The following is a 27,670-nucleotide window of genomic DNA, read 5'->3' on the forward strand; positions in this document are numbered from 1 at the left end:
TCTGTTTAGAACTGGGTGGTTTATTCTCATTATTGTGTAAGGTTCCATTGCATGAATGAACCACAGTTTCTTTACATGTTCTAACACTGACAAAAGGTTGCTTCCACTTGGGGGTTATTCCACTCATGTGAAATATGCTAACATGAGCATTTGTATACATTTGTATACAAGTTTTTTTGTGTTTCTTGGCAGGGGCAACACATATTTGTGCATGTCTGTTATGTATCTGTACCCCTAGGAGTGGAGTTGCTGGGTCAAAGGGTACATATACGTTCAGTCCCATTGGGTGCTGCTAAATGGCTTTTCAAAGTAGTTGCACGAATTTACGTTCCCACAGCAGTGAGAACTCCACATGATGGCTGACACTACATAAATAACTTTTGTCCTATATTACCCATTCTGATGGTTATCGGTGGTGTCATCGCCTTGTGACTCGAATTGCATTTTCAAGGTTGATTTTTGTTTATTGAACTGGTATCCAGTAAACTTACTAAACTCACTTATTAATTCTAATAGTTTGCCTGTAAGTTTCTTTTTTTTCTATATACACCATCGTATCTGCAAACAATCTTTGTATTTCTTCCTTTCAATACCATATGCTTTTCAGTTTTTTTCTCTTGGTAGAACTCCCAGCCCGATGATGATGGATGCGGTGGCACCCTGGTGCTTCCAGGGATGTTGGGCGATCGGGGTCACCCCGCCCTGCCCTGCACCCCCCACCCTCTCCCCTTCTCTGTTTCTCTCTTCCTCTGTTTCTCTCTCTCATTTCCTCCCTTTCTCATACATTGAATCGATTAAATTGATAGAATGAATATATGTTCCCGATGAGTGCCCCAAGTGTGCCCTGCGTGAGCTGAGGCCCCACGGGGAGAAGCGGGGATAACACCCCCCCCGGAAGGCCAGCGGCCGCCTGGTCACGGGAGGCCAGGGCGCTGCGGCCACGATGGCTGAACTGCCTGTGTCAGGCCGGGCTTGTCGGCCCCCTCACACCTGGTTCGCCGTGGCGTCTGCGTCACCCGCCCAGCACGAGACCATCACGCCGGACAGGCGGGCATGTGTCCAGACGAGCTGCACCCGAGTACAGGCCGATAGCTGCTTTTCCAATGGGCTGCCCCTGGGGGTGGCACCGGGGAAGTCACAGACCCAGAACCTCCAGGGGTGCCTCTGAGCGGAGGCTGCGTCCCTGTGCTCGAGACTCCAGGGGACATGCATGTGAGCCTCGGCGGCCTGTAGCTCAGAGGGGTCGGGAGGGTGAGTCCCCAGGGGAACCAGCACCCGTCCGCGTGCCGCCCTTCCTGATCAGAATCTCCCTCTGACACTTGTGGGACCGGAAATACGTGCGTGTGACACATGAAGTCCTACCTCACATCCAGATGCAAAAGCAGCTGCCTAGCAATACTAGCTTTATACCGTATTAGAAAAATATAAATTTAACTTACGTGTTGAAAGGGCCCATGGCTGGTGTCTGTTTCTGCTTGGGTCCACTCAGCAGAAAGGAACCACACGTTAGTTTAGCAGGAAAGTTGAGCATAGCGAGCTAATAACAGTAACAGGGCACTGGAGTCCTGAGGCGTTGACTACTAGGAAAAGAACTCTAAGGCAGAAATAGCAAATACATGGAGTAGCCACTAGGCTTAGAGCTGCGAAGGAACTCCCTCCCACCCTCCCCTGCCCCCACCAACAGACCTGACAGCAGATCTTGATGAGACGCAGCTGGCCGGGCCTTGCTGGACAGCAGAAAAGTTGCCCTGGGGTCGTGCTGGTCACAGTTGTTGAAAATATGCCCCCAAGGGTGCCAGGGAGAGCTGTTAGTAGGGAAGGACTGTGCCAAAAAACTACCCAAGGGGTCTGGGGGAGCTGCTGGCTGCTGTACACCGCGGTGTATGCACTGCATACCCAGCCCTGCAGGAGGGGGCACTGGGAAAGCCCAGGGCTCCAGAGGAGCTGGCCAGGGCCGCAGCGCACCTGGACTACGAGCCAAAGCCCTTTCCTCCTGCGCCCTCTACTGCCAAAGCTTGGTGTTGTTCCAGCTGGCAAAGAAAACATACATCAAGGTCCCACATCTATTTTCACAAGCAGGCAAGAAGGGGTGAATAGAGCAGAAAGCCCATGATTGGCACTGTATGTCTGTGGAAGAGGACCTTTACTTGAACTTCTATCTTGAAAAAAAATCTTTCAGCAAATATGATAAAAGTCGAAAATTCTGAGTGGTAGGATTTTTTGGTGTTGACTTTGTTAGTTTTATACCTTTCTATTTATTTTAAATTTAGCAAAGAGAAGTCTTAGTGAGAAAACATGATTGATACATTATTTACACTTGGGAAACCTCGGGCTGGTAGTTGGATCTCCCTACATCTAAGGAAACTGATCTTCACCAAATTTTTGAATTTGTGTGATCTGAATGCTGCTGAAAAACAAGAAAGCTGTTCCCATCATTCGTTCATACTTTCATCGACTCCCTAAACATTTAATGAGCATCTTTTCTATGCCAGTAGCCATACCAGTTACTGAGTCTCAACAGCGAACCTCCTCACAGTCCAGTGGGCGAGAGACAAAATCTCAGAGGGTTAAACTGGACCATGATTGAAGAGCATGTTAGAAGCGTGTTAGGAATCAGAAGGATTCCTGAAGTCCTCCTGGTACAGTGATACCAAGTTGTGCTGAAGGAAATGCTAAGGATTATCTGGGTCAGAAAGACAGGAAGAATTTTCCAGAGACGACAATTGTTTGAAAAAACAAAAGGTCTATGCCCTTGCACTGTTCACCATGTAAGAACTTATTCACTATGTAAGAACTTGTTCACCATGTAAAAACTTGTTCGTTATGTTTCAGATTGGAGACTGTTGAGAATTAGGCTTGGGGTTGATTAATGATTGTGCATTGAGTCCCCTATACAGAATTTTATTGTTGTTAACAACCATATAATCAATAAATATGAGAGATGCCCTCTCAAAAAAAAAAAAAGGTCTAGCTCACTTTTCACCTATAAAATAATTAAACCAAGAGAACATAAAAAGTTATATAAAACTCTAAACATGAAATGTCTATAAAAGTGAGTTATAGTCTAAATAAGATGATTACTAAGTTTGATGGAATTAAGGCGTCTACAAATGATCTCTGACCCTATAGAGGATGACTAAAATGAAAAAAAGGGAGAGAGAGAGTCTATATTTGGGTCACAGTTTTCTGCCTATCTGCAATACTAAAGGTTTTAAGTGATTGGGATAACTCAGTGTGCATTTCAGATTAGAATCAACACATTCTGGGACAGAGGACACGGGTATCTTCCATGAACTGTGCATTTTATCACATTCATCTTCTCCAAAGTGAAAATAGTGTGATATCTGCACGTTCTCCCCTGTTTATCCCTGCCTTCTCAAAGAGAAACTGCAGGATAAGACTGTTGTTTTCCACGTATGTGTAACTGAGTATTTCCGATGTTATTGTCTATGTGTTAAGGCATGCTGCAATCCTCTGCTTTGGGAGACATCACTGTGTTGTTATTCCAGTACCTAGAGTGATTCATGTGTCTGGAATGAAAAGATGATCCCATATGGATGCCACTTATAATGCCACCATTATTGCTGTGCTGGGCAGAGAACCAAGCTTCTAACTAAATCAGCTGATCGTTGACACATGTGTAAAGCACTTAAGCTACCCTGCAATTCAGGGTTTCAACTAGCACCTACTTGACGATTGAATTCTGATTTCCACTCCGTATTTTGTATTAACATTGTGAGAAGGGATTAGTAAAAGATCAACTTGTTAAATTCTTTTCTGACAAAACTAAAATAGAACCCATTCTAGTTCTTGCAATTAAAGTTTCTTAACTAAAATGTTACATCATGAGGAATTTTGTTGCCACTTACGTTTTTAAATCATTTCTCATTTGTAATTATTTTTTACATTAGTAATTTTTATTTTTATTTATTTTAGGTTCACCGCAAAATAGCGTGGCAAGTACAGAAAGTTCCCATACTGCCATTCCCACGCATGCACAACATCCCCGCTAAATGGGACAGCTGATGAACCTGCACTGACATATAGTTTACACTGAGGTTCCTTCTTGGTGCTGTATATTCTATGGGCTTTGACAGGTGTATAATGACATGTACCACCATCATAATACAATACAGAATAGCTTCGCTGTCTTAAAAATCCTCTGTGCACTGCCTATTCATCCGTACCTCCCCTCTAGTCCCTGGAAACGACTGATCTTTATAGCTTTGCTTTTTCCAGAATACTATGTAGTTGGAATCATACAATAGGTAGACTTTTCAGGTTGCCTTCTTTTACTTAGTAATATACATTTAAGTTTCCTCTTTATCTTTTCAAGAGTTCCATTTCCTTTTTTAGCTCTGAATAATTGTCCCCTGTCTGGATGCACCATGGTTTATTTGTCCATTCAGCTACTGAATGACATCTTGGTTGCTTTCAAGTTTTGGCAATCGTGAGTTTATGAGTAAAGTTGCCATCTATGAGTGTGGGTTTGGTGTGGACATAAGTTTTCAATCCCTTTGGGTAAATCCCAAGAGCACAATTGCTGGATCATAGGGTAAGAGTAGGTTTCATTTTGTGAGACACTGCCACTCTGCCTTTCAAAGGGGCTGTACATGCTGCGTTCCTGCCAGCAATGGACAGTTCAGGGGCTCCGCATTTTGGCCAGCATGTGATGGTGTCAGTGTTCTGGATTTTGGCCCTGCTATTAGGTGTGTATGGTATTCTCACCGTTGTTCTAATTCACATTTCCCTGATGACATTTGATGGGGAGCATCTTTTCATATACTTATTTGCCTTCTGCATTTCTTCTTTGGTGAGGTGACTGTTAAGATCGTTGGTCTGTTTTTAAACCAGGTTATTTCCTTATTTTTGAGTTTTAAGAGTTCTCGTATATTTGGATAGTAGTCCTTCATCACATATGTCTTTTGCAAATGCTTTCTCCCAATCTGTGGTCTAATTTTTTGACATATATTTATCTTTGGCAGAGAAGAAGTTTTAAATTTTAATGGAGTCTGGTCGTCAATTATGGATGAAATTTATTTTTATCTGACTCATTACTTTTCTTTTCACTGTGCAAGATCGCTGTCCTCTAAGCATCCTGCTGCTCTTGAAGAAATGGTAATTGAAACTTTTCTCCTATTCTTTCCCCTGGTGTTGAAGTTCATGCCTTGTCTGTGGAGCCCACAGAATCGCCATGAGCACTAAATGAGACAATGTTCATGAACAGGTTTGGAAAACTGAACAGCCGCTATACGCATGTCAGGTAGCATTCCTAGTCTCTCGACAGCACACACGCTGTGGCGTGCATGCACATGTACACACACACTTTTCTTTCTTTCTTCTCTGGTCAATGGATTATATACATGATACCAATTGATAAGACACCAATTTCTCACTATAGCTGACAATAGAATTTGGAATCTAAGAGATAAGAGGTGGCAAACATCATTTTTAATTCCAGACCTTTTCAACTTTCACTATCTTAGAGGTAGTGTGGGTCTATTTTGGTGCCCCCTATCTCTGGAAGCACCAAGAATTATTGTGTGGTTTTGCAAGATTTTTTCAATTTGCATTCATCTCCTGCTTCAGGTTTTTCTTCCCCTTTATTTTGATATACCTAAATAAAATTACAATGAACTTTGAACAATTAAAAACAGGGAAAGATTGCCTGCGTGCAAGCTGCAATCTTTCTGTAACACCACCTGTGAGAAGAAATTAAAGCTGATTGAAACCGAAAAAAAAAAAAAAAAAAACAGGGAAAGAGAGAAAAGAATGGAGAGCCAGAGCTCCAAAACTTTCTGAGTATCTTGCGGAAGATCAGTCAGCAGCTGCAGAAAGAAAGGTGTTACTATTGGCTGCTGTCATAATGAGTGGTGTATGGTGGCTCATGTTCCCTCTATCCCACTGTCACAGGAGTTTTTGTTTGGAGCCGTCTCCCCAAATAGAGGAAAAGACATTTTCTTGAAATACCTCTCAATAGATTTATTCCTTGGTACCTTATAATTTTTGTCATATTGCAAAAGGCATTTTTTTAAAATGACCCTTTCTACATTTTGTTGTTGATGTATTAACAGTTCCTACAGTTTTGTTGTTTGCATACATGACCTCATACAAACTTTCTTTCATTAGTTCTGACAGTTTGTCTATAGAATTTACTGAATATTCCATTAGAAAATCAAATGAATTTTATTTCTTCCTTTCCAATCATGATGTCTTTTTCTTCATTTCCTTGCTTTCCCTGCACATTCAGCCCCTCAGCACAATGCTAAATAGGAGCAGCGATGGCAGACGGCTTTGTCTTTGTCTTTTCTTTGCCATTTTTCCCTGTGTAATATGTGTGCTGTGGGCTTTCAGGGGCTGACGTTTACCATAGTTATCAAGTTCACTTGGTTTTATGTTTAAAAAGTCATGAATGGTGTTGATTTGTATCAAATCTTATTTTCTGTATCTTTTAGGGAAACCATATGGTTTTTCTACTCTAATCTGCTAACAGGAGGGATTGCACATGTAGATGTTTTTTCCAACAATGAAGGTGGGCTTTTTCTGATTAGATCAGCAGTGCACACTCCTTGGAGAAAATTCAGCCAGGGAGTGTGTATGACACCAACTGTGTGGCAACTGCCCCTGCCTCCTGCGCCGCTGTGGCCGCCACATGGATCGCATGCACACAGACAGCAGTGCCTCAGAGCTGTGCCCTGTCACTTCTGCTTCGAATCCCGGGCTTCTTGATGCAAGAGAGATCACCTTATATTGTCAGAGGAAAACTCAAGAGAGCTTTATTTAATGTGGTTATTTCATTGAGCAAGAAATAAACTCTTTTTAGAGCAGGGAGACTTCAAAACCGTAAGTGGTAAGAAACTCAGCCTTTGGCAGTTGAGCTAGTTTGTAAAGCAGGAGAGAGGAAGCCCATGGCCTCCTGTTGTGGTGGGCTCCTAGAGGCTTACGGTCCTTGTTGAGTGGGAGCTCTGCGTGAGCTTGCAGGGGGCAGTGAGGTCACACAGACACCAGGGAGGGTCAAGTTTAAGTTGGGTTTTCTTGCTGAAAATCGGTCAACAGCTACAGGAAGAAAGGTGCCATTATTGGCAAATGTCATGCCAAGGTGGTTTATGATGGCTTGGGTCACCTCTGTTTCACTGCTATGGGAGTTTTGCGTAAGGTCAGTCAGTATTTCCACGGAATCCCGAAAAGTATATTGTGGTTAAGTGACTGTGTTTGGTCTACAGTGCAATTCAAACTGTGTTCTCCACTTTGGTTTTTCCTTAACAGCATCTTCATTTCCAATATTTATACTTGTGTGCATGTGCTGGCTCTCTTGTTTATGAGCATGCATGGTACTTGTCCTTTTTCATTGTCAGATATGGCCCCTTAATGTAAGTGCATCAATTTTCCCTCTGCTCTTTGGAGTTCAAGTCCATATGTACCTGGAATTCAAGTACTTAAACATAACGTTCCTACCAGTTAACAAAAAGGAATCAATTATATGAACACATTGCAAAGAGAGATTAAACTTCTTACTGTTTAATATGAAATACTGACACTGAAGAAGGTAAAAATAAAGCTTATAATACAATATAAAAACAAGGGCATAGATCACCTCTCGTCAATGAGTGTTGTCACTTCAAAGAATATTTATTGCTCGTCTCTTCATAAGGAAAATTTAAATGCCCTACAATCTTAAAACTCATATGAAAGGAGCAAATTTGACAATAACCCTAAAAATCCACATGACATTACCAGTTATGGGTTGTAAAGCAAAAAGAAACTTTATCAAAATATTCTTAATTATAATAAATATAAATGAACCATGCCAGAGGGAAAAAAACTTCAGGAATGTTTATCTTCTCTATAGAATTAGGATATTATCATATAAAGGAAAAAGTAGGCAGCCAAAATTAAGAAATTATATTTTTAAAGTATTGTAGGATGTTAATTAATATAATATTTAAAATGTTTATTATATAATTATATTATTAGTTATAATAACTATGCAGGAATTACATGATTAACACACTGTTTAAAATATTTAGCTATTTTTCATCCTTTAGAATTGTACTTTTTTTGGTGACTTCTCATTTTAAGTAAATATTATTTTTGTACCCAGTTTCATATTTGTTATTAATAATTTTTTTCCCCTTAAAAAGGACATTCCCCCAAGGTTATATAAACTCTGGCCCTTGCAAAATCTAGGCTTTCCCTGGTCCCAGATCTCATGCCGTCGGCTCAAGGATATATCTTCTGTTCCCCAAACACACCAAAACACCAAAGCCTTTGGATTCGAGGGCCTACACCTGAATTTCATACACCTCAGGCTTGTGGTGGCATGAATTCATAACTTATTAATGTGGTTTTGATTTCCCTCTTCACTTCTGGTATCTAGGGATTTCCCTTTCTTTCAAGTGTGGCTGTGCATTTCTAAAGCATATCTGAAAATACTTGATTCAGTATTTTATGTGTTCAGAATGGGAAGAATGCCTGCACCAGCTTTACCAGCATGTGGCTGGAAGCAAACCCTATTTTCCCTTGTAACTTTATCGATGCATGCACATCACAGGACCCAAATTCCTCTTGAATAAACTAATGCTTTGCTTAGATGGGCCCTGTCATTTTCAAAAGTGTTTCATGTACTTTGTCTCACTTGCCCCATAAAAGAACCTGTGGTATGTTAGCAGTGTCTCACCCAAACACATGGAGAAAGCAGAGCCTTGAGATGTGACTTCTCTGAGACGGCGCAGTTGGGCCGCGGGAGAGCAAGGCCCCCACAGAGCTGCCTCTCCTCTCTGGCCCCCGAAGGCTCCCTCCCCCCTTTCTCCTGGGTTGATACTGAAATAATCACTCATACTTCCCCTACTCCATGACAGCATAGCTGCAGATGAGAACACGTTTCTCAAATCAAATCTGCCCTAGAATGGGGGGAAAGAATGAAAGGAACTCCCCATTGTGGCACATCCCAGAATAGCTACACCAGGTAAACATTCTTTCCTAATTGGAACCTGTTGGGAAAAAATTACCTTTCTGAACACGGGTTAACTGCTGTTGCTAAAATCGGAGCATGATTAGTTGCCACTAAGCCCCTCTAAAAAGTGCCATTTCCAAGCAGCTGATGGCAACGTGGAGAGAACAGATGGCACTGGAGGCATCTGCCCGTGGTGGGGAGCAGTCACTTCTGTCACACTGACAGGCAAGAAAACTGGGACCGAGGGATCACCTCCATCCCTCCTAAAATTGAATTTCTGTGGTTTTTCCATACTGATAGATTAATGTGGTTCCATCTATCCTAGGATTAAGTTGTGCTTTGGGAAGTCATTATTTATTAAATTGTAAATTAGGAGAAATGTTATTAGCAAACTAACCTTTATTTTTATATATGTTTCGATGTCAGAATTTCTTATCTACACCTGTTCCCTGAGCCTGACATCCCTCTGCGTGGTTAACATCACAGTATACAGCTGAACGCCGCGCATTCTTGGCAGTTTTGATGACATCAACTCTGGCAATTACCGACTGTGATTTACACATGGTTGCAGGTGAAGATTCTTCTCTTTATTGTTATTTTAAATAAGAAAAGTTCTTTGAGGAGAAACCTGTTTAAAGAACTGGCTTGGGAACATGTTAAAAATAGACACGAACAACTAAGTGTCCGGACGGCTCATTGGTTTCCTGTCAGAGCCAGTGTCTGCGGCAGGTAATTTATGGAGAGCCATGCCTTCCCATTTGGTTAGTGCGGCTCAGATGCTTAGAACCAGGCATGTGCTATTTTTAAAATGAAATGACCATAACTTCATTTGTTGTTTCCAAATGGATTGGATTATTTCACTCACATTCTCCCTTCCGTCCTCACTGGTAATGTTTGTCCTTATAAAAAGGGCATTTAAAATGAAACTGAAGCAAATTCTAAGTCCACAAAGTTTAAGTGTTGCCTGAATGGTTTTTAAACAGCTACTTTAAGATTTTGCTATTTTAAGATCTTCGGCATGACAAGAAATCCACTGGCTTCATATCCCTGCCAAAACCAGACAAGAGGCCCACTTGAAGATCCTGCTGGGCAGGCTTTCCATGCCGACGCCTCTGCAGCGCTGGGCGGGTACAAGCTCACATCACCCACGGCAGCATCCATGGCCCCCTCCCCTGGCACTCCCAAGTCTGGCACCTGAGGGGCCACTGGAGCAACCCCAAGTTTTTGACAGACAGGGTTATGAGCCATTGAGCCACTGTGTTAACAAGTAATTGAAGGACCAGAAATTATGAAATTGCATTTCACTGTGTCCAAATATTTTCTGCATAACACACTGAAAATCACATTCTTGAATATTCTTGGTTACCAGGGTGTTTAGATTACATCGAGTTCTTCAATGAAACCCCAGTTCTCAGGTGGTGAATTCCCACCACAGTCTCCCCTGTAAATAACAATGGTGGACATATATTTGATTAGCAACCCTTCCTTCGTAGAACTTTTGAGGAAGTTCATGTGGAAAGCAGCAGGCCTCATTCATATTCTGGGATGTGAATAGCAGCCCATGGTAAGCAGTGATGAAACAGCAATTAAGTTCTTGTCTGTGGTCACCAGGGAACACATGCCTTTGAAGAAGCGTGGAACTGGTGAATAAATGGACATTCAGTAGAGATTTCAAGTTGGAGGAGAATGGCTCCCTTCTCTCTGGATGCAATAGCAACGGGTTTAGGTTATGTTCCATTGTGGAGGGGATGGGTCTCCAGCTGTATTTATGGACATTGGAAAGGGTGTGTGCACAGGCGGCTGGGAAGGGGAGGAGGGCCCTACGTAAGTCCTGCCTGTTAAGGGCCCTGCATCCCTCCTTGGGTTCCCGTTCCTGCTCCTCACGATTTGGTGGGGTGCTTCCCACAATACCCAGCCGTGACTCCGGGGTGAGCTCAGGGCAAAGTCAGACCAATACCAATCCTTTCCTCCATCTCCTGGGCCTCAGCCACAGTCACACAAGGCCAGAAGGTGATTGTGGGCGAGGCTTCCGACCGCACCATTGAAAGAAAAGGCCCACAAATGCCCACCGCTGACATCGCTGCTGCAGGCAGAGCACCCTTGTGTCCTTTTATTTCTCAAGCCCCAATGCTCAGTGTCTCCACTTGATTCAGTGAGTGACCCAGAGTCCTTCCAAGGAGCCGTGCTGATGCAATCCTCTACTTGAAGGGCAACCAATTTAATATAAGACATTTATTTGTTGTTGAATTCGTAGACACCAGACACCATGACAAATCAGGTCTGACCTGTAAAGTTTCAGCCCCGCCAGTTGTGTGCAGGAGTAGGAAGAGCTCACAGGGCCAGAGTAGACGCTGTTGCAGCCACACTCACGGCCCGCAGACGGCGGGTGCCTCGGCTGCTAGTCTGCATCTGTGCTGAGCGGGTGGTGCAGAGAACGCCCAGAAGCCCTCTGACCCCAGAGTGGAATAATTCTGAGGTGGGCATTTTGCTGCATTTCCAAGCCCGTCCCTGGAGTAGCTGGCTGCATAGAACACCCATTGCTGGCTTCCGTCCTCTCCCTGGATTATTCCCCTTCCTCACTTCCCAAATAAATTACTTTCTCTCAAATCCTCACCTCGGGGTCTGCTCCTAGGAGAAACCAGACAAAGCCAGAGGCTGCGATGTTGGATCTATGTGGAGATACAGCTCGGAATCTGGCAAGTATCAGACACTGCAAATGCGAACTCACCCCATTTTATAGCCGAGGACACTGAGACGGAGGAGGCAGGGATCACCCTGCTAGTCGGCGGTATATGGAGCACAGCAATTGGATTCTGCCCCACAGGACAAGTCTGATCCACTGCCTGGACCAGGGTTTCTGCCTTGCTTTTTTGGGCCAGCTGGGTCTTTGCTGTGAGGAGCAGTCCCGTGCCGGGCAGCACCCTGACCTCTGTACACTAGAGGCCAATAGCATCCCACCCCAGTTACGATGAGCAAAAGAGACTCCAACTGCCACATGTGCCTAGGGGGGAAGGGATTCCTCCTTGTTGAGGACCCCTGGCTGAGAGCTAGGCTCAGATGGAAAAAAGCCCAGGGAGAAAGCCGAGGTCCCCACTGCTGGAGAAAGGCAGAGTGACAGCACACACAGCCTCCTCGTTTACCCTGTATGAGCCTTTGATCCACGCTTGTATTGACTGACTCCCCATCAGGCCCACTTTCCACTATGCGAGGCTCCCTGAGATCAGTTGTTCCATTGCTCTGCTTCTCAGAAAGTTCTTCCTACTGAGACCGAATGTGCTTGCCGGGAACTTACCCCACCAGCCCGCCCACAGGGCCACGTGGGAGGCCCAATCCCCCATCCCGGGAGGGCACTCCATGTGACAGTGACTCCCGCGTCCCCTGACCTATAGATTGGCTCCAGCTACGTGCCAGGTGCTGCACACACAGGGGTGGCTGTGGGGCTGGGCTCTTCCTCAGACCTTTGAACAGGAATTTCTAGGAGTCTAGAGTCAATAGATTTTAAAGCTTCCAGGTAACTCTGCCATTGCCAGTATTTAGGAACAGTCCAGTATTTAGGAGCCTCGGACCTGACTTTTTCTAGCTCCAGAAGTAGAGATCTGGTTTGTTTCTTAAAGCAGCTATCTCAAAGATGGTTTTGGAAGAAAATATTAAAAAGAAACTCTTAAAAATACTAGGATATTCTATATAAAGTCAAAGAAGTACATGCTTCTGTCCAATTTCTTTTTCAGTAAAGAGCTTTTATAAAGTTTATAACAAAAAAGCCTAGAAGTTGATGCCAAAAAATGTTAGGCCTATTTGGTGGGATTAAAGAAGATTTAAATTTTTCCTTCTTTGTCCTTTTTTTATTTTAATGCTTATAGAGTGAATGTGTATGTAAATATGTATATGTATATATATTCATACACAATGCAATCAGTTTTTAAAGTTACTTATAAAATTGTCATGATGACCATCTTTTTGCTGCTGCTTATAGGGGTGGTGACACCTGTAGAAATAGGCTGAGAATTTTGGGACATGGTTGTAGAACTGGGCCACTTGGCAGTAGAATGATGGATTTGGGAAGGACTCCAGGCCACCTCTCTCATTCAATGTACTGGGAGAGAAGACCTAACAGTCGTAGGACCACAGCTCATCTAGATGAAGATCCTAAACTAAAAGAAACGGATATTAAAAAAAAAGTGACAGCAGAGAAGAGAGTGCCAACGATGAGTGAAAAATAAAAATAGGCTGTCACGCCCGCCCAAGCAGTACCACCGTTCGTTCAGCTCACTGGTTAAACGTGGCCTTCATAAATCCAAATGGTTATTTGATTTCCATTTACCTATGGCTTTAATTTACATGCCCTATATTCTATTTTAAGAGTTTCCAGCCTTTCCAAATGAGCACACGATTTTCCTCCTTCCTTTTTAATGGCCCCTTATTTCAGTTACATAAAATACAATGGCTGGCTTTTTCATAGATCAGTTTTGCTGATTTCCTACTCACTGGTGACCCAACTAAATATCCCTTATGCCTCAGTAAGCCTTTTTTGACTCATGCCCTTTTTTGTGGAGAATTATTCTCTTATCTTCCTCTTGGAAGAGTCTTATGTTATTTCTGGCTGCTAGAATCAGGGTCAGGCAGAGTCCAAGGCAGGCACCCTGCTTCCTTCAGCTACAGTCTGGCTACTGAGCCCAGAGTCAAACTACATCACAGCAACTGACTACCAGAGAGGACAGCCTCTGTTCTGCTGCAGTGTTTTTTTTTTGAATCTTTCTAGGGTGATTTCATTTCAAGTTGCAAAGATTGTGTGTGTGTGTGTGTGTGTGTGTGTGTAAGAGAGAGAGAAAGAGAACTTGTGAGAGAGAGAAAGAGAGACACGGAGGGAGAGAGAGAATTCTAGCAAAGTAATGTGTCTGAGTACCGGTGGGTCATGCTACCCTAAATAACTTGGGCTCCCACTGGCTGGCTTTGTTCACAAAATGTTAATCCTTTCAGGTGCAGATCTATATAAAACATTAGGGATTAAGGGTACACAGAAACTTCAAATCTCATCTGCTACCTAAGGTAAATATATGCTTGAACTAACAGTTTGGAATTATTTTGTAGGAACTAACAAGGAGTCATTTTTAGGACTTCCCAATTCTTGATTGAATACTAACATATGATATGTAGCATATGATATGTCCAACTAATAACAAACAGTAGGTAGATTACTATAGTTATTTTCCATGTTGCTTGTCAATAATTTCTCAAGTCAGTTGTAATGATGGGAGAGGGAGTCATTTCATTTCATGAGCGCTTCATTTCATAAAGTACCACCTGGCATTTGAAAACAATTCTCCTTTGCTTGCATACAAAATGAAGAAATGTCTTGGATTCAGTGCAGAGCGCCATGGCACTGCATGGGCGTCCTTAGAGAGGGCTGCGTCCATGATCGGTCTCCAGCCTCGGAGACGAGAGGAACAGGCAATACTGTGTGTGAGAGGCTCTGCTGGCTCAGCTCTCTTAATTCCAGCAAGCACAGATCACTTAATTCCAGGGGCCACCGTGATCTACATTTTCCATAGGGATTGCACATGGCAGGGCCGAGGTTCCGTGCAGGCTCTGCCCCGGGCACTGAGGCCGCCTTGCTGAAGACGCTCGGCGCTCTCACACAGCCAGTCTGCGACTGGGAGCAAATTAATTCCTGGAGTTGGGAAAGTTGAAAGGCAGGCGCAGGGAAGGATCTGAGAGGAAAAGCTCTGGGGAAGCACAGACCCGCTGGGTGCTCTTGGCTGGCTGGGTGAGCCATACGAGCGGGAGGAAATTTCACTTGATTCTAGAGCCAGTGAAATTGTGAAGTTTCTCTTACAGCCATCTCCTTCGTTTGAAGTCCCGTTGCACACTGACGTGAGGGACGCATGACCCGTCCAGATGCGGGATGGGGTGACCGCTGCCTCAGGGGCTGGCGCTCCTCCCTGCTGTCTGTCTGCTCACTGGAGCAAGCCAGTGTCTGAGCGGCTGGGGTTCGTGTTGGGTTCAGGCCAGCTAGGTGGTAAAACACGGCTAGAGTCAAGTCTAGTCACTCCCCAGCTGGCTGGAACAATATGATGGGTCAACTCTCGAGTGTGTAGAGTAAACTCAAGACAGTAAATGCAGAGGAGGAAAGCCATATATATTTTGTAAAAAAGACAAGAAAATGTCACTGTGACAGCTGAACTTTATGAGTAATTTTGGGGCAAAGCAGGTAAGAGACCCAAGGCTGGTGCAAGGCAACTGGAACTGCGGTTGAGATGTGGCTTCTGCGGCTGGACCTCCAGTCTTTGACCCCCAGCTCTGCCACTGGCCAGCTGCATGCTCTTGGGCTGCTTTTTCATCTCTGTGCTGGCATTTCTCTCCTCCGAGAAGCGGCATAATAATAGCCTCTACTTCACAGGCTTTGTTTGAGGACTAGATGAATCAATAAACTCAAAGCACAGGAATGGAGCTTGACAACAACTTGCCAAGGTCAGGGGCTGTTCCTTCGATGCCCATCAGTGATCCCAGCAGCCGGCCTCCAGCTCTGCATCCGTGAGGCTTCCTGTGCTGGGCTTCTGACTTTTGCTCTCAGCAGATACTATCATCCCCTTTTTGCTGATGATGAAACAGCATGGAGGGGACTAAGTGAGTCGCCAAGCACTAGAGTGCAGAGCCAAATCAGGCGCCTGGCCCTTGGCCCCAGTGCTTTCTATTTTGCACTAAAGCCTCAGATGAAAAGGCAGCAGCCCTGTGTCAGGTCCAAATCCTAGCTTCTCATCTATGATGCCACTGACCCCTCAATCCACAAGGTGCCCCCAATGGCTCTTATTGTTGGACCAGATTTTCTTGATTAACTCAGTTCCAAAAGCAATTAGAAGACATGTTAGTCCCCAGGAATGTAGTGCCTGTCCCTTGGCCACAATTGCTCTGTTTGGGGATTTTTCATGCCCAGAACGGGTGCAGTAATGTGTAGTGGTCTCCTGCTCTGCAAAACCAGGATGGCAGCTCCTTGGGGGGCAGCTGGGCTCAGCTGGGAACTAAGCTGAAAAACAGGTGTTCTTTTCGGCTCAGCAGATGCTAAGATGATAGCTACACCTTTTAGAGCCTCTAGGAGACTCAGCCAGCCTGGGCTGAGCCACGGGTTCTGCCCCTTTCTCTCTGCTCCAGCCGCTCCGGTATGGACGTGTGTCTGAGCTCCAAGCAGCCTGGGTGCCCTGCGGAGGCACTGAGCTCCCCAGATGTCTTGTTAGAGCCGGAGGAGGGGGCTCTCCAGAAAGATGGCACCGGCGGACCCCCAGGAGGTAACCTCCTTCTTCCCACCCCAGCACCTTCTTGGTTGTTTGCCTGGGATGGCATTTTTCCAGTTAACTTCAGTGACAAATATTTTCATTTCCTTTTAGTTCTAGGTTTTCCTATAATGAAGCTTATAGAAAATACCTTTATTTAAGCAGAAGTTGAGCATTAAAAGAAATTCCTCTTTTGGCATTATTTACTTATCAAAGTCCACAAGTTGGTTTTACCTCGTGTATAAATCCAAGATTGTTATATTTTTGTGACGAGAACTTTTAAAAAGAAATGAAATCTAGATTAGTTTCTACTCTTCACCAAAACGTATTCCTGGCAGCTGCATCATACAGCGCTTAAATTTTAGGACAGGATTCAGTAGTAAATAAATAATAGGCTTAAAAAATGATGTCAGAAAAGCCATGATATAGCATTTAAAACATTTACAGTCATTTAACTTGGTGAAATTATGTTCCAGCTCTATTAAACTAGGATTTTTACTTAACTGTTTACATAAAAATGCAATGCCTATCTCTAAAATCTGATCTCTCTAAACCTATCAGTCTAGTGCGGTACAATACATGAAATATTTCATGTGCAATAAGCACAAATTTCTTTTTCTTTGTAGAACATATAAAAGGGTCTTAAGGGGAAATATTTATATGCCCTTGTTTCTTCACAGTGTTGATCAGGAAAGCATAGCCATCAGCTTATTAAGCTGTGAAATGACGAGCCATTCAAAATCAGCCCACTGACTTTTCCTGTAGTTTTGAAAAGAAATTAAGTCCCTGACTGGTGACATGCAGGAGGGAGGGGAGGAGGGCCCGTCTAGGCCAGGGTGGGCCTGCAGGAGTCCCTGAGGGTCCGGCTGCTCCCGGTCACCTCCTCTGGTGATGATGCACTCCAGCCCTAACCTGACTGGCCTGTGCCCGCTCCTGCATTTTAGGAATTTTTTGAGCTGGTTATTAAACATGGCCATTATTGGACTTTAAGTTATGTAAACTTACAATTAAGTAGATCATATAAAAGGCAAATGTATACTGGAAAACTCAGGTAATAAATACAATTCATCATAACTTATTTCGCTACATTTTACAATCATCTGTGGCCTGGAGGTTGTGGGTATCCATATGGAAATGCTCCCTAACAGCAGGTTGCTGTGCATCCTTTCCCGGGGACTGCCTGCTGGGAGCTCGGAACCGCCACCATGGGAGTATTCACACCAAGGTACTGTCAACCCTGCAGATCACGGCTTCTTCCTCACGCCCCAAACTGACTGTTAAACACTTACTGGCACACCATGGTCTGCTCTCTGCCTTCCTGTGCTCCCCGAGACAGCATTCAGTCAGCCTGTCCGCCTAGGGCACAAGTGAGCCTTATTGGTCCGTCGTGAATGTTGGGTTGGTGTTTTCGGATGTCAGTACTTCTCACGCTCACAGGCAGGCGAGGGCCACGGGTCTCCTTTCCTCCCCCGCCATGCCCCTCTCAGCCCCAGCCCCTTCCAGGGCCCAAGGCAGGAATGGACGCAGCTTAGGGCTGCCTTGGCTAGACCTATTAGCAGGGCCTTACAGGCTCCGTGAAGCCCAGCATCGTGGAAGCTCACCTTCTTGGCCAACGCAGAGGATTCTCTGTAGGACACACGACCTCAGAACGGAGCCAAGGAGTTTGAAGGCTGCACACATCGTTATGCTGGCTTACAACCTGCCACCTCGTTTGTGCTGCCATCAAAGACCATTTCCCAGTTGGCCACATACTGACACTTTTTTGTAAAATAGGACAGAAAGGAATTTCTTGAAAAACAAAACAAAAATATATACAAACACATACTAAACAAGTCCTGAATGTCTTTGTAATTGAATTCAATAGATGTGGTCAAATTGTGGTAAACATTCCTAAGAGTGGACTCCAAATGCCTGTGCTCTGCCCGCCGTGGGCTGTTACACTGGGCAGCCCGGCAGTGTAGACCCGCCCCCCCCATGCACATGGATATCAGCAGCGCCTCAGGTAGCCTGTCACACCTGCCTCGGAGGGCAGACCTGGCTAGGCTTCGTCAAAGACTTGCCATCCTTGACCCTGCATTCACGACCTCCTCCCCTGCCGCCGCCTCTTCCACTTTGAGTGTGTAATTTCTGATCAGAGCACCTCAAATGTTAGTTCATCACTCTGGGCGATTTTCCAAAGCCCTTATTCCACCTGTGGTTGAAACGTCCCTGGCATGTGTCAGGTAAAAAGACAGCTTTCAGGCAGCTTCTCTGTGCTCAGCATCCTCGTTTCTGACGCCTGTACTCATGGCCCTGTCTATCCTAGACGCTCTGCAAAGCCTGCAGTAATCTGTGCTTCTGTGATGCCAGCCCCAGTCAGGCTCTTTCCCCCTCATTTTATATGATATTTGAGAGCCATGAGATTGGGTCATGAGTGTGAAGATGTATTTAAGGCAATAGAAACTTCATAGCTGCAGCCCATCTGACAGCCTCCATAGGCGCACTGAGTCGGCCCCTCTGCGGTTGACGGGAATTTTTTGAGGAGCAGTTGTAGGAGGCATTTAAGGAACATGCTCCAGCCAGCATGTGGGAATGTTACTTTACTTCAAGGCCTAAAAATAGCCCGGGTCCCTGTCTGCTTAGGGCCCTATCCAGACAGCTTTTCCTTGCCATTGGATGGGTGCCCTATCTTCCCCCTCTTGTCTTCTGCTAAATAGAGGAAACTAAGCAACCTTTGGCATTTCATCGTATTAAAAAACGTCCCATCTGGATTCGTGTCCTGTCACCCATTTCAGGCCTGTTTAAGTTTGCAGTGTGGTCATTTATGGCCTCTCCCCCAACCCTCCTCTGCAGGAAGCTTGCTTGACTGGTTCCCCTCTTACCAGTTGTCCCTGGTGGATATTTGCACTGCGTCAGCAGATCATGGAACCTCTTCTGTCTTCTGCCCTGCAGATTCGAACGAGATAGAGCAATCTCTTCAGAGCCTCCTGAAATTTGTTCCTACGAACTACGCCAGCTACACGCAGGAGCACTACGCGTTTGCCGGCAAGAAGATCGTCCTCCAGGAATCGATAGAGAGTTACGGAGCAACGGTGTGGCCGGGGGTGAGAGCGCGGTGGCCGCTGGGAGTCAGGGCCCCTGGGACACTGGTGCACCCGCATGGCCGAGGCCCTCCCAGGGGGCGTTTCCACCTGAGGCCGGGGGTGGGCTGGGGCCTGGGCTCCTGACCCCCCAGGGATTCCTCCTTCGCTGGTCCTCCGCTGGGCTCTGTTCCTTGCAGCATTATTTATTACACTAAAATAAAATTGGATACATTGGGAAGTAAGATGAAAAATTCATGTGAACTAAAAAAAAAAAAAATGAGGTCTTTGGAGTGTAGACTGCAGGAGCGCCTGGGCGCCAGGGGCGCCGCTACTGTCTCGGGCAGGAAGCGCCTTGGCTCCAGGCTTGTGGGCAGCAGCCGGAGGGGCAGCTCTGAACGTGGAGTCAGGAAGCCTGCCTCTTCCGGGTGTCGGCTCTCCGGGGTTCCCCGGTGCTCTGCACCCCATTGGCCTTCGTTCCCTGCGTGAGACGGGGCGGCGGCGCGAGCCTCCCTGAGCTGGCTGGGAGGCCGAGGGGCGGCTCGGTTCGCTGTAACTGCCAGGCGCTGGCACGTCCGCCTCCCGCGGGGGGCCGCTACGCTCAGAGGTCCTGCGCTGGCCGAGCCGTCCACTGGGGTCTGGGCAGTGCCTCGGGGGCCGGCTGGCTGTTCTTGTCGCTGCAGAGGTTCTCAGCTCAGAGGCTCTGGTGATGGGGGGTTAGCGGCTGAGTCATAGGGGTTCGGTTCACACGTAGATTCTGACTCGGGAGCTTTGGGTCCCGTGCATTTCCTGCAAGCTCCCAGGTGGTGTAGACCTGCTGCCGTAGGCTGGTCAGAGGTTCCGTGGAGCGCCCCGGCCTGCTGGGCACTAAGGCAGGGGTGGGGTAAGGGGGTGGCCAACGGGGCCCAGGCAACCGGCTCCAGGCCCCTAGGACCCCTCACCCACCCCCATGCCAGCAAAGCGAGCCCAGTTTTTATCCCTTATTGCATGGAAGTGAGATTCCTTCAAACGAAGGCTTTTCTTTGGCCAGTTTGAAAACCACCAAACCACTCCACAGCTTCCTACCAGATCTGGCGAACCGACAAGAACAGTGAGGGTATCAGAGATCAGGAATGGAAAGCGGGTATTTGTCCACTGGACAGTTTGATAACGGCCCCAGCCTTTCAGGCACCAAACCCTGGCCTCTCGGGACCTCAGTTTTGTGAAAAGCTGCAGAAGAGGGAAAACACGCTTTTCCTCTGGAGAGCGCGCCGTCTGGGAGTGGCTTTCAGAGTTTGCTAACATGGCAGAGGGAGGGGAGTGGGTAAGGGCACAGCACTTCCTAAGAAAGGCATGGGGGCCACTTGAGGAAACCCACAGCCATCGCTTCAGAACCCCCCTTGGAGCACATGTCCCGGGGATGGCTCTAAGAGACACCCTAATATTGAAACCCCTCCTCGCAAATAATGATCCTTTCCCCTCCAGAACCACAGCTGCTTCTCCCCCAAACTGCCCGTCTCCACAGGAGCCGCACATTGCTGCTGTCCCACCCTGCCTGCCACACACCTGCCAGCCCTCATGGAGGACCCTCTCCTCTTTGTGGTCACTCACCCTTCAACTCCCTGCCCTTTCCCCTACACCGTTGCCGGGAACCCTTTCTTCGCCCTCCTGCAGTTCAGAATTGGCTTACCTGCCCCTGCCCCACCACCTAAGCCCCAGGGGGAGGAGAGGACCACATGCTGTTCCTCGGCATGTGAGGACGAAAGGGCGAGACCTGTGGTGGAGTGGAGGGTGAAGTTTCTGCTACCCCTGCCACTGGCCATTGTGGGAGCGGCATGTCCCAGGCAGTCCTGACCTCCCACTCCAGCCTAGGCCCCAGACAGAAAGTGCATATCCCCGCCAGTCCAGAGTAGCCATAGGAAGATAAAGCTCAAAGTAGCGGCAGACTGGAGGAATTCCATGCCATTCCCATCCTAGGATTCACATCCCAACTCAACTTCCTGAGGCATAGCTGTCCCCCATCCTGCCGACCCTAAGGCTTTGCTGACACCCCCCGGTGAATCAGTGCCCAGCAGATACCCTTTATCTCTTCATAGAAATGTCAGAAGGCACAGGTGGAAGGGAATGAAGAAAGGGATGTCGGCTTTCCCATTTAAAAAGTGGTCATAAGTTATTCACATGTTTTAATGCCTTGCTGCTACTTAAAGTGTGGCCACAGCTGTGGAGAGCCGGCAGCACTGTCTCCTGTTTGAAACGCAGTGCTGAGCCCTAGGAAGGGCCTCCCACAGCCCTGGGAAGCACCCTGTCCAGTCCAGGCCTGGGAGGGCTGCATGTGCACCCGAGCCTGTGTGGCACCACCTGACAGTCTGTTTCTTAGGTGCCTATTTAAGATAGATACTGCCCCGCTGTCCAGTGTAGCAGACACTTCTAGCCAACCTGGACTTTGATAAGGAGCCAGGAGGTAAGTGGTAAAGGCGGCAGGCACAGGGGGACCTGACTGAGCTGGAGTGGGAGTAGCTGTTCTTTGGGCTCACTTCCTCCTAGGCTTGCTCACCTCCTAGTTCTGGACACGGATCCTGAGTCAATTTGACAAGTCTGTTTCTCCAGTTCCTTTGATGCATATTATATATCCAGAGAATAGGGATTGCACATATATTTTAATTCTTAGGAACCCCTCAATAACCTGTAACTATTATAAGCACGCCTTTTAGAATTCCACTGGGGGTGGGGGAGGGGTCGCTACTGGTTTCGTGTCCCAATACCCAGGTGACACTACATGTGTTTTCTAGGCTACAGCTCTGTGTCAGTATTTGGAGGAACACACAGAAGAACTGAATCTCCAGGATGCCAAAGTGCTTGAAATTGGTGCTGGACCAGGCCTTGTTTCCATTGTGGCCAGTATTTTAGGTTTGTTTGCTTATTCCTGACCTTGTTTCAAAAGACCTTCACTGAGACACTGGCCCCAGTGCTATTTCACGACAGGCTTAGCTTCAGGCACTTGGCCATGACCTCTCGCTGAACCCCCCACAATGTTATCACTACGGTTATCTCAGAAATAAGATGATAGCATTTTAGAGGGGTTACTTACTCAATCCATTCATTACCATGTGATGAAGTTGAAATTCTGCAGGTCTGACTCTAGAATTCCTATTGTGAACAACTGTGCTTTGCTGTCTCCTGATTTTCATTGCCAATATTACAATTAACATTTGAAGAAACTAGTGAGTTAATCCAAGGTACAGACAGACTTATACCACAAATGCAGATTATAAATTCCTGGACAAGATGTGGGTACCAATCTGGCATGCCTCTGCCTAGACTATTAGAGTTCCTCTATTTAAACCAACTTGGCAATATGGTGACCCTTTCTGTGAACCCTTGTCCCCTACTTTAAAATGCCTAAGAATTTAATGAATTTAGGTGGGTTGGGGAGTCATGTGAAATAGACCATCCTTTGTAGAACAAAAACTGGGTGCTGAATGAATACTTCATATAAGAGAAAAACATCTTCAGGTAAGTGCAATGTTAGAAGGAAAAACATTATGATTATTATATTAAGCAGATGCTAGGAATCTTACTCTGTTTAGCTAATTATCTTGAAATCTCCCTACACTGCTCTGCTGTATAACTTACAGAGTTCCTTAAAAGATGGCCACACTATGCAATTTCAGTGGTTCCCAACCAAAGGTGATTTTGCCCTGCAAAGGACATCTGGCAATGTCTGGAGACATTTTTGATCATCACGACTGGGGGTTGGGGGAGATGCTACTGTGGATGGAGGGCATAGTGCACAGAGCAGGGCACCCCCACTGGAAAGAACTACCCAGCCGGAACCACGCCAAATATGTCCAGTTCCTATGTCGTAGGGCCAAGGCTGAGGAGCCCAGTTCTGTTTCATGCACTTCTGTTTCATGTATGTCCACTGTGGTTGCTCAAATGTTTCCAGGTAATTATTACAACTTGTCTCTTTCTCTCTTAGGAGCTCAAGTCACAGCAACGGATTTGCCTGATGTCCTAGGAAACCTTGAGTACAATCTTTTAAAGAACACACTGAAACGTTCTGCACATCGGCCTGAAGTGAAAGAGCTGGTATGGGGAGAGAGCCTGGAACTACACTTCCCCAAGGCAACCTTTTGTTATGACTATGTCCTGGCTTCTGACGTGGTCTATCACCATTACTTCCTGGACAAGCTGCTCAGCACTATGCTGTACCTTTGCCAGCCAGGGACCGTGTTGCTTTGGGCAAACAAGTTCCGATTCAGCACTGATTATGAATTTTTAGATAAGTTCAAGCAAGTTTTCGATACAATACTCTTGGCTGAATTTCCAGAGTCATCAGTCAAACTTTTTAAAGGAACACTAAAATGGGAGTAAAGTCAACAAAATGCCTTTCAGAACATCAGTGTGTCTTTTGAGCAGTGTTACAAATTGCCCCAATAAAAGACTTTTTTATAAAATTGAGGAAAAGACATAAAAACAACTTGCATACCTAGAATGAGTATGACAGCAGCTTTCTAAAATAATCTAAGATTATCAGGTCGATCTAAGTATCTTCGAAGAATAACATGAAAACATAAAAAGCAACGTTGTTGGCTTCTAAAAGTCTCAAATGTTTAGTAAATTTTACATGAATAAATTAATAAACAAGTAGATTCCCCCCATGTTATTTCTGTTTTAAGTCTGTCAATATCCTTTTCTCACTTTCTGAAACTGAGCTTGACAGGGTCCTTATATCTTAATTTGAAGAATCTCCTTAATACAACTTTAATTATAGCAATGGGAGAGGATATTGAGTGACAGAAAAGCAGCTATAGGCTGAACATGGATTATAGAGAACAGTATGGAAGCAGTACTGGACAAGGAAATGGATATTGTCTTATTAAATTCATAAGAGAATTTACTTAACAAGTACTCACCTCTGTCAATTGCTGAGAACCATTTCCAGTTAGATTTCTGGATTGTTCTTTCTGATTAAAATTTTCAGAAAAGTAGGAAAGAATGGAATTTTTGTTCTGATTAAAGTCTACAAAAATCTAAAAAAAAAAGTCACAATTATAAAATATTAAAAGCTTTCCTTTGTGATAGGGAAAAATTAAAATTTAGAATGCATGAAATAAAAGTGACACTATTCAAGGGTGATATGATTGTTTATGTAAGCCAGAGTCTGCAAACTTTCTGTGAAGGGCCAGATAATAAATATTATAGGTTTTACAGACACATACTTTTTCTACATATATGCATATGTATACGTAGACATATGTGTATATCTGTATATATTACAATTATTTATAAAAATGTAAGAACCATTCTTAGCTCATGGACCCTGTAAAAAACCAGGCTGTGGGTTGGATTTGACCCTTGGAACTATAGATAATCCCCAGTTGAATTACTGGAGTTTACGAGTTTAGCAAGGTTGTGAAATGCCAATACATAAAGCTCAATGGTATTTATAAATTCTGATCACAAATAGTTGGAAAATGAAAGTTAAATAAAGATCTCGCAATAACAATATTAAATACCTCAGAATAAATCTAACAAGATATGCAAGAATTGTACACAAATTTATAGCAATATTGAGACAAACTAGAGATAACCTAAGTGGAGAGACATCCCAAGTTTGTGCATTGAAAGACATTTTAAAGATGTCAGTTTCCCCCAAATTGATCAACAGATTGTGCAGCCACATGTAATTTTTTTTGTGGAACTTGTCAAGCTGATTCTAAAATTTTATAAAAATGAGAAATCTACGAATCAAGGCACTCTTGAAGAACCTGGTGGGAAGATTTGCTTTACAAGAAATCAAAAAGTATTTAAATATCTAACAATTTAGACAGTAATTAGCATTTGCTAATACTAGCACACATTGGCATTTAATACATACCCACACACACACTGGTATTTCTTAAACTTTAAAGCAAACTATAAAACTATTCATATAACTGTCCATACATTTAAAGGCCAAATGAGCATCCTAGACATAATCCCAAAGATTTAGTTGCCTGTTTTCTTTGATTGATGCTGCCTATTAGAATCTGAGTCTATAAGGTATTTGGTGGTCAATGTGTTTACATGCTCGGCCCGAGCCCTTGGTAGAGCAGGATTTACACCTTCTTCTTCTGTTTTCTCGTTCAATTATTACTATTATTACTAGTGTAATTCTCTCATGTTCACTATGTCAAGACCAACAAACTTTCAGAGCTTATTTCTTAAGTTGTTTATCCCTTAAAAATTCTCTATTTAAAAGTTTTTCGGCAGAGTAGGGGAATGAGAGGACCCCTCCTTTCCAGACTTCTCTGATGTGGATCCTACGGGGAAAGACAAAAGCATGTATTTTAATGCTGGGCCACTGAGAGTAAGAGACTGAGTCGCTGCAGAGGGAAAGACTCCCTTAACCCAAACTAGATGATTTCGAGCTGCAACAGCCACACACTGAATACACTACTTAAATTTTCTAGATGAGGCCCAAGGGGACAAGTGGCATGGCTTGTCAGGGTCTGAGCCAGGATCAGAGGGCAGAGAGGTTTGCAGCTCCTGCAGCTTAAGGAGACCAGGCTGCACTTTTCCAGGACAAAGAGCAGATGTCCTCCTGGGGAGCAGAAACCAAGGGACAGGAGTGAGAAATGCCACAATGGCAAAACCCCTCCCAGTGACAGCTGGGAGCTGCCTCTCTCATCTCTGGAATGGGGCCTTAGGACTAGTACTGAGCACACCCTCTGTGCCATCCCCGGGGCTTCTTTAAAAAAGTCCTCATCTAGCTCTTTCAGCTGTTCCCTGAGTGCAAACACTGGCCACCATTACCAGGAAATCAAACAGCCCTGAGCTTTTTAAAGTACCATTTTACTCCCTGTATGAATCTAATCATACAGGAACAGCAATGCTTTTACTGAGGACACCTTCTTCCAGAGCTCACGTGGGTCCAGCGGTCACCCAGGAGGCACAGTGGGATCGAGATGGAGAGCGGAGGCTGACACGGCAGCTCTGAAGGGCTGTCCCTGTCTGGCCTCAGTGGCTGCGAGTCCCGCTCTTCCCAGGGATCACAGTTCAAAGAAGGTCTGCCAGTCTATGGCGTTACCTCTTATTTCCATAGCAGATTTACTAATCTGCATTCCAAGCTTGGATCACCTGAGGACATTAGCCCCATGGAAGAGGGAAGTAGTAATTACAGATGCAGTTCTGCTTACAACAGAGCCAGAGCCTTTAAAAAACACTTGCAAACTTTCATGCTGTAGCGAACCTTGTTATGACGCTCCACTACTCACCCCTCCCCCACACACCTCACGTTTGCTCCTCAGCGGCAGCAAGAGGCGTGCCCACTGGCCGCACCCGCCCTCTGGCTGCTGAGAACCCGGCCTGCCAGCGGGGCCTGGAGCTCCTTAGCTTTCTTGAAGAGTATACCCATGACCCACCATGGGCTTAATTTCTCCTTCTGAGAAAGAGGAGAGAAGACCAAAATCTGAGGAATAAAGCGAGAAATTCAGGGAGCTCTGATAGTGACTTTATGTAAAAACATCGTATTTGAAGGATCCTAGAATTTGTTGTATCTTGACATTACTCAGAAGGTAGCATTTCTAAACACATGTATTATCAGGAAGTTTCTAACCTTAAAATTACATTTACATTGAAATCAAATACTAAATTCATGTGCTTAAAGTGTGTCAGTGAAAATGGTGGATGATTTTGTCAGTGAAAAAGCACCTCCAAAAATCCTCTTCTCTGTCAATGAGCAATGAGGAAACTGGCAAAAATTCTCGGCTCTGTGCAAGCAGGTAGTACTTAGTAGGAATGGCAAAACCTAGGTTATAAGATGGGCTCCATCAGCCAGTCAGTCAGCAGCACGACCTTAGGAGGTCCCCCTGCCCCTTCTGAGCTTCTCAGTCTTACTGGACAGAACCTGTATATAGAGAGACCTGTGTATACATAGGTAAAAGTTCGTGTGTGTGTGAGAACATGCATATGGCTTTTTCAGGATGGACTTCGGCTCTAGATGGCTCAGAATTGGGGCAAATGTTTGCATGCATATTTGTATTTTTCCATAAAGGCTCTAATGTTTTTATCAGATAAAGGGGTCAATTACCCAAAGAAAGTTATGAACGCCTAAACAAGATTACTGGGAGGTCATTTAAATAAATTCCAACAGAACAAAATGTAAAAACCACACACACACACAAACACATTTGTTGTGAGTGGAGGCTTTTTAATATTATCTATGTGTGTCTGTTCATTTTATGGAGAAAGGATGAGAGAACCAAGTATGGTGGCCAAAAAGATAGTAATAATAAAAAGTTAAACATACACAAAAGTTAGTCATGTAAGAATTGGAAACATATGAATAATTGCAAGCTCATAAGAAACACTATGATTTACCTCATGATGAGTTTTTGGTCTATGGACTAAATGTATTATTTCTGTTTTAT

At 45.0% G+C, this 27,670-nt stretch overlaps 1 protein-coding gene across 2 annotated transcripts; it reads left to right on the forward strand.

Annotated features, from left to right (window-relative positions):
• The first annotated feature begins 9,337 nt into the window (after positions 1–9,337).
• Positions 9,338–27,601, forward strand: METTL21C (methyltransferase 21C, AARS1 lysine). 2 transcript variants are annotated; one of them, XM_037024774.2, is made up of 5 exons: positions 13,882–13,999; positions 16,100–16,233; positions 19,150–19,301; positions 22,046–22,163; positions 23,236–27,601. In XM_037024774.2, the coding sequence occupies exons 2-5, from the start codon at positions 16,110–16,112 to the stop codon at positions 23,628–23,630; spliced, it is 789 nt and encodes a 262-aa protein (XP_036880669.1). In that variant the 5' UTR covers positions 13,882–13,999; positions 16,100–16,109; the 3' UTR covers positions 23,631–27,601. The 2 variants fall into 2 exon arrangements, with proteins under 2 accessions (XP_073068485.1, XP_036880669.1); XM_073212384.1 differs by lacking the exons at positions 13,882–13,999; positions 16,100–16,233 and adding an exon at positions 9,338–9,524.
• Positions 27,602–27,670: the final 69 nt, after the last annotated feature.

Source organism: Manis javanica, chromosome 9, assembly GCF_040802235.1.
Source record: "Manis javanica isolate MJ-LG chromosome 9, MJ_LKY, whole genome shotgun sequence".
Lineage (NCBI taxonomy): Eukaryota > Metazoa > Chordata > Mammalia > Pholidota > Manidae > Manis > Manis javanica.

Excerpts from the sequence above, each read along its gene's own strand:
- METTL21C (XM_037024774.2), top strand. The coding sequence starts at position 16,110 with ATGGACGTGTGTCTGAGCTCCAAGCAGCCTGGGTGCCCTGCGGAGGCA. Across the intron at positions 16,234-19,149 it reads CACCGGCGGACCCCCAGGAG|ATTCGAACGAGATAGAGCAA; the intron begins GTAACCTCCTTC and ends TCTGCCCTGCAG. Across the intron at positions 22,164-23,235 it reads CATTGTGGCCAGTATTTTAG|GAGCTCAAGTCACAGCAACG; the intron begins GTTTGTTTGCTT and ends TTTCTCTCTTAG.